Source organism: Monopterus albus, unplaced genomic scaffold (assembly GCF_001952655.1).
Source record: "Monopterus albus unplaced genomic scaffold, M_albus_1.0 scaffold201.1, whole genome shotgun sequence".
In the NCBI taxonomy this organism is placed as follows: Eukaryota; Metazoa; Chordata; class Actinopteri; order Synbranchiformes; family Synbranchidae; genus Monopterus; species Monopterus albus.
The window spans coordinates 610,934-618,413 of record NW_018128081.1 but is presented as its reverse complement, the minus strand read 5'-3'; the positions used below and the strand labels follow the sequence as shown (position 1 = coordinate 618,413).

General features: G+C 40.7%; 1 protein-coding gene across 2 annotated transcripts in view; it reads left to right on the top strand.

Annotated features, from left to right (window-relative positions):
- The window catches only part of tshr (thyroid stimulating hormone receptor), a 24,279-nt gene extending 17,739 nt beyond the window's left edge, over positions 1–6,540 (top strand). The window contains exons 8-10 of one of the 2 annotated variants that reach the window (XM_020618151.1): positions 1,371–1,448; positions 4,031–4,219; positions 5,022–6,540. In XM_020618151.1, the coding sequence (XP_020473807.1) occupies positions 1,371–1,448; positions 4,031–4,219; positions 5,022–6,438 (1,684 nt within the window). In that variant the 3' untranslated portion in view covers positions 6,439–6,540. The remainder of the gene's footprint in view (positions 1–1,370; positions 1,449–4,030; positions 4,220–5,021) is intronic. The other variant, XM_020618152.1, reaches the window with a different exon arrangement.
- Positions 6,541–7,480: the final 940 nt, after the last annotated feature.

Genomic DNA, 7,480 nt, shown 5'->3' with positions numbered 1-7,480 from the left:
TTAATTAGCTGACTAGATTGGGACACAGGGAGCCTACAATGTTGAACTTTGTCATGATATTCTAATTTTGTGAAATACTGGATTTGGGTTTTTTTTTTTGTCTTTAATCCATAATCATCAAAATTGAAACAAATAAAGGCTTGAAATATTTCACTTTGTGTGTAGTGAACTAATATAACATACAAGTTTCACTTTTTGAAACAAATTATTGAAATAAATGGACTTTTCCTTGATATTCTAATTTTTTGGCACATACCTGTATTATGTAGACATGAAAGCAGCCATCGAATTCCTGGATTTAATTGTTTTGTTCAGCAGCTTCAGGCATACATCAACACAATATCGCAGTGAAATCACAGTGTTACTACTGTTGTTACTTTTGCATTAAGTTTAAGAGATTTGTATTATTATTTGCTTCATGAGATTTCACAGCTCAAACATTATTATAATTTTTTCTAAATAATATTTGATTCTGGGGACACAATTTTACTTTATCTTGTGTGGTATCTGTCAAATTGGAACCTTTTCATTTCTAAAATCAGTAGTATTAATCATAATACAATTAGGTTGCTCACACTTGTGCCTTATACCATTTCTGACATATGATGTGCACACTTCCTTACCCAAAATTACACTACAATAGCTGCATCTACAGGCCTTCTCATAGGTACTCAAAAATGGCTTAAGCCCAGTTCTTGATTAGGAAGCTGGAGTTTTCATGGGAACATGTGTTTCAAACGTGGGTATTGGGAACTTTGCATCAGGAGTCCCCCTCTCCCATACACTCAGTGACACTGGATTCTAGATTTGTGTCAGACTTGTAGAACTCAATTTCATACTTGTATGTATATTCAATAGCCTCACTCAGAGAAATTATAAATCAGTGAGAGCAGAACAGGAAATGGATATGAGGTATTATTGATATGAAGTCAAAACCCCTCTCCTCTTTTATAACACCTACACATGGCTGAGGTCATGCCTAACTAAGCCACTGCTAAGACTAGTGAGTCTTTGTGTTTGTGCTGGAGACTGATCTGCTCTAAAGGGAGAACTGATCCCAGCACAGGCTGACCAAGATAAACTCACCCTTCAGGTCTACTCACCTTGTTAGATTTAAGGGATTCAGGGAGATGTGTAGCATGTAATATGTTTAAGGAAGACACCATCACAGGTGTTTAATCTAAACCAACAACATGAGTGAGACAATTTTCTGTTATGTCCCATCCCTGAAATTAAAGAAAATAAACACAGGAATGTGGCTGAATGACATTTGAGAAAATGTTATACCATGCCATGCCTCTGTCAGTCTGACTGAAAGGTGAAGACTAACTTTTCTCTCAATAAACTTGAATGTGATCTTCCCTGTCCAGTGACCTTCACAGGAATAAGCATTTGACCAAGATGGATGAAAGGGCCTTTGCAGGCACCATCAGAGGCCCCGTGCTCCTGTAAGTACCTAAAGGCTCAAACATTTGACCCTCTCTTATCAGCTGTTTTTATTTACACACACAGTACAAAAAGTCATCATAAAGCCATCAGTGACATCATTGATGTGATGTTGAATAAAGCAAACTGTCTTGTCCAAACAGGTTTGTCCAGATAAATCTGGATTTCAGTGGAATGTTTATTCAGTATACTCAGGAGTTTTACTGCTACAGCTGCAATATACTTGGTCTAGTATGACCAGAAGCTAAGGATAGTTAATGATGGATAATGTTAGCAAGCTGTGTAACTTATAATCCTATGAGAGTTTTATGACAAATTACCTCTTGTTGTGCTATTGTAATGCTACATTTTAGTATTATATACTGTATAACTTTGTTTACACTTGTAGTTGCAGTGGCTCGTGTTACATGATCTTGCTTTAAGCAGTGTGACATCTGAAGAAGTACCTGTTGCTTTCTTGCTGAGAGTTAATTGAAAGATTAATACCAGTTTTTGTAAGGATTAAATATAAGTTAGTTAATGAGCTTTAGAGGTGCTGGTAAGTAGAGTTGTTGCCTGTTTGGACACCACCAGGCTACTTTCCCCTTGCTTACACTCCTTGTACAACACTGTTAACTGCTGTAGCTTTGTATTTATGTACAGACCTGAACGTGGCATTGATCTCTTTTCTTCTAGCTCTCGGCAAATATACCAATTTCAATGATATTTCAAATTTTCATATAACAATGCATTTTAATACATACATCAAGTTTGGTAATTCTATTATTCACACCATGCCATGATGTATACCAACAACTTTATGATCCTAATGTGCAAATTGGATGAAATTTGGACACTGTATCATCAAAAAGTAAAATCATTCCTCCACAACTGCATTTTTGACCAGGACATATGACTCGTAATGTGTGCAAGTATGGGGGAGAATCTTTGGGCGTTCCTCTAGTACTAAATCGAGCCTCCGTCTTTAGACATCTTTGATGCCACAACCCTTTATGACAGCTACAGTCTCTAGCTGTTGTTGTGGCTCTGATCTAGCTGATAAGTGTCTGGCTGGGCAAATGGGCTTCCTGTATAGGCATGCTTCCTCTGTTCCACTGAGGAACATGTCCTGAATGAGGTCACCTCCATGAAGTCATGAGCTAAACCTCTGGCAATGACTAAATCAGACCAACACTCATAGGGTATGCTACTTTTTTTTTTTACAGTCATACACAGTGGGCCCCGTGAGAGGAAAAGAGAGCAGGCAAAAGAGAACAGGGGCGAGCAAATGGGACTACAACAGAACAACGGGGCTCTTAATTTCTTTGTCTTGTTAGTCAGTCAAATTAATCAACGGCTTAGAGAATTAATGGGTTAGGAAACAGAAAACAAAAGAAAACTTGGCCCCTGGAAGGGGGCAGCGTCAGGTGCTGTACAGCAGAATGTAATGTAATGGGATCACACAGAATGGTGGTGAGATTGTCAGTCCCCCACTTGTCTTTGTCCCAATAAAGTTGGGCTAGCTTTGGAATGATGTCCGAGTGCACAAAATAACATGTATCTGCTTGAAGATGATAAAAGAGAGGAGGGCTCACTGCTGTGTAATCGATCTGTGAGCTCTCTAGTCTCATCATGTCTAGTTCCTCTGTAGACATTCTTTTTTTTTTTATCCTTTTTTTGTGCCTTTGGAGTGATCTTGGCTGGGTGCCCACTTCTTTGGAGAGCAGCCACAATACCAAATCATCTCCATTTATAGACAATATGTCTAAGCGTGGACTGGTGAATATCTAGTCTTTGAGATGACTCTGTAACCCTTTCCAGCTACATGCAAATCAACAACTCTTGATCATAGGTCTTTTGACATCTCTTTTTGTGAGGCCTGGGTCATATCAGCTGTTTCTGCTTGTGAATAGCACATTGACACTGGTCGAGTGTTTTATTGGTCAGTGTTGTTTTAAACCACACCTCAATTTTTGTGTCATTGACTGGGCTCCAGGTTTGCTAACACCTGTCTCCAGTTGACATTTAGTGATATCGTACTTTTTCCACTATAACTTTTGTGTTTGTTGATATATGCAACTTTGGTGAAGATCAGATCACATTTCATGATCAATTTATATAAAAAAAACCAAGAAATTGCACAGTGACATTACTTTTTTGCGACTGCTCAGTTAACGCCTCATTAAGATTCAGTCACATAGCTTTTCATACTTAACCCCTAGCAGAAAAGTCAAGATGTTGTTTTTTTTTACCTGTTCTCCAGCAGCAGGTTAGATTTCCATAGGTATCACTATGATCCCGGGGTTGGCCCCTGTCTGCTCGTAAAGATAAAATATTGTATTTTTCTGGGGCAAAACAACAAATATCTCTGCAGATTATGAACCCAGTGACAAAGAGGAGCAGAGCAGAGCTGTACTGTGAGAATGAGGGATTTTAACACTGGTTTCTCTCTTGTAGAAAACAATTTGTAATGCCAGGTAGAAATCAGACATGTGAGATCACAAAACTACCTTTGAAGATGCACCCTGCTGTTGAAAAACCAGTAACATTAAAATGATGTATGTATTTTATATTATTTTCATAAGCTCTTTGATCTGTCTTACAGTGACGTGTCCCTGACAGGGATTAGTTCACTGCCAACCACAGGCATGGAGTCACTTCGGGAGCTGAAGGCACGAAATACTTGGGCTCTCAAGAAACTTCCCCCCATCAAAACCTTCAAACACCTCTCCACGGCCAACCTCACCTACCCCAGCCACTGCTGCGGCTTCAAAAACCTCAGAAAGAAACGAGGGTGAGTTTCCATTAGATCTTCATTATTTATTACACAAAGTTACAAGAGTCATAAAAGTCAAATGGAGGCATTACAATGATAGGCTGTGTCTTGCAGTCGTGTAAACTGGAAAACCATGACAGCGAGTGGGGCCATGGGTGGAACCAAGGAGGTGGCCAGGGGTGGGACTGGCCACCCCCAGAATATGATTTGCCACCCCTGGTGTACCCCTGCCAAAATATGATGCTCATCAGTATATCAAATAGTATCAAATGAGTTTTATTTTATATCATGCGTGCAGCATGACGTTTGCATTCTTTTCTCCTACTCTGTTGTTGTGGAGTGGAGTTGTGATAAAGAAAGCACTATGTGTTTCTCATTACGCAAAATAAACAATTTGATTTTTTTTTAATGTTTAATGTCTGGTTTATTATTTCATGGAACTAGGGGTTAAACTTTTTACATGTATTTCAAATGTGCCACCCCATCCAACATTTTCTAGATCCATCCCTGAGTGGGGTAGCTGCTCTTTTATGGTGTCAATCTTGGCAGGGATTGAATAAATTCTATGATGTGTTAACTTAAAACTTCTTACAGTACTTCCATACTTACTTCCACTCATTGGTGTTATTGTAGGAAGAAGGTTGAGTCAGACCAATAATGACTCTCAAACCAGGAATCCCATTTCTTTGTCAGGATATAAACATGATTTGACTGAACACTTACTGCTAGTGAAGATTGCAGACAGGCCTTTTTTATCTAATGACCTGCAGTATTATTTCATGAACTGTCTTTTGTGTATTCATGTGTATGTGTTTTTCAGCTTCTTGGAGTATATCATCTGTAACCTGACTGCTTTTTATGACCAGCATCACAAGCGCTCTGTGGGGCCCCTCCGCATGCCGTCTCTCCAAGGGGACAGCGTGGTGGAAACAGTCCCAGACCAAGAGCCAAATGACAGAGGTCAATTTCATGGTAGCTTCCACTACCGTGCCTACTTTGGGGGCCAGCCAGATGAGGATGTGGGTTTTGGAGAGACCCTCAAGAACCCCCAGGAGGACACCAGCCAAGAGTTTGACAGTCATTATGATTATGTGGTGTGTGAGGAGGGAGAGGAGGTGGCGTGTGCACCAGTGCCCGATGAGTTCAATCCTTGTGAGGACATAATGGGTTTTGGCTTCCTGCGAGTGTCTGTGTGGTTTGTGAGTCTGCTGGCCGTTCTAGGCAACATGGTGGTGCTCCTGGTGCTGCTCACCAGCCACTACAAGCTCTCGGTCTCCCGCTTCCTCATGTGTCACCTGGCCTTTGCAGATCTGTGCATGGGGATTTATCTGCTGCTTATTGCCTCTGTAGACCTCCACACGCGATCTGAGTATTTCAACCACGCCATAGACTGGCAAACGGGGCCTGGTTGTGGACTTGCGGGGTTTTTTACGGTCTTTGCCAGCGAACTGTCTGTCTACACCTTGACAGTGATCACCCTTGAGAGGTGGTATGCTATTACCTTTGCTATGCAGCTGGACCGTAAGCTGTGCCTGCACCATGCAGCAGCTGTCATGCTAGGTGGCTGGATCTTCTGCCTCATCCTGGCACTGCTTCCATTGTTTGGGGTGAGCAGTTACCAGAAGGTCAGCATCTGTCTCCCAATGGACACCCAGTCTACAGTGGCGCAGGTCTACATCTTGTCAGTGCTGGTCCTCAACATCCTGGCATTTCTTGTTATCTGTGCTTGCTACTCTAAAATCTACTGCACAGTACGAAACCCTCACTACCTCTCTGGATCTAAGGATGCCAACATCGCCAAACGCATGGCCATCCTCATCTTTACTGACTTCTTGTGTATGGCACCAATCTCCTTCTACGCCATGTCAGCTGTGCTGGATCAGCCGCTCATCACTGTCTCTAAATCCAAGATTCTATTGGTGCTGTTTTACCCGCTCAATTCCTGTGCCAACCCATTTCTCTACGCCATTTTCACCAAGGCCTTCATGGGAGACATATTCATCCTGCTCAGTAAGGTGGGCCTATGTCAACAGCGGGCACAGTTGTTCAGAGGCCAGACAGTCTCATCAAAGGGCAGCAGTGGGACATCTCAGGGCCGTAGAGATAAGTTTAGGAAAAGAGGAAGTGGAGGCCAGAAGGAGATGCCTATCCACCTGAAGATGTGCTCTGGACATATGTGCCAGCAAGCACTCAGCCAGCAGATGAGCCCCGAAGAGCATCAGAGTCTGGACATGTGAGTCAAACACCAGCTTTAAGTAGCAAAGAAAGATCAATTCTGCTGGAGGACAAGAGGCTTTGAAGTGCTTATAGACAGAGCTGTGTAGACATTTATCAGAAAGGTCCAGGATCCTCTATCTGTTTCAGATTTCAAGCCAAGTTCAGCTGTTTTCACAACTTTGGCTATGATGATTTTATAGTTCCAATTTTTGGAGAATATCAAGTGTCACTAAAATATAAGCATGACTTCATCTCACTTATAGACTTTTTATTCTGACAGACTGCTGCAATAAAACAGATTATTGTTAGGCTAAAAGTAAAGGCAAAACCTCAAACATACATTCTGTATATAACTATGAATAAAATCTATTTTTCCAGCATCTTTAATTATATATCTATTTTAACTCAAATTATACAAATTGTTAGAGGCATTTCATTTTTCTATTATAAAAAGACTTATGGGGTTCACTATTTATAATTGGTAGAAAGAAGAACAGCCTGCTGGCTCAGTGCCGTTCACAGTGGAAGCTTTATACCTTTTATATATTGTAAATATATAACACTGTCGGGGGATTCATAGATGAAGACAGAATGTTCTTGTGCATTTTTGAAGTGTGTCTACCTGAAACTGAAAAGTACATATGGACTAGTACAGGACTTAACTGTGATGTTGGACAACAGACAAGTGTTTTCCTGTGAAAGTGGACTGAACTGTAATTCATCAAATGCCCCTATTTTTGTACTTTATATGATTTTTTATGCTACTAAACATAATATAGTTTACCTCTGTCTCCCATGAGCAAGTGATCCGATTACAAGTAATTACAAGACATGTTTTGATTAATGCCCATCTCTCTACAAATTACAGATAGGTATGATAATATATACTGTTAAAGTCTGTCGCTTTTCATGATGCATGATGGTGATATTTTTCCATCCTCTTATGGAAACAAGTGACTAATGCAATCAGTGGAGAGAGCTTTGCCTTTGCAGGGAGAGCTTAAAGTAAGTACAGCTGAAAAACATGTGAGCTGCAGCGCTGTAACGTATGACAAGTTAAAG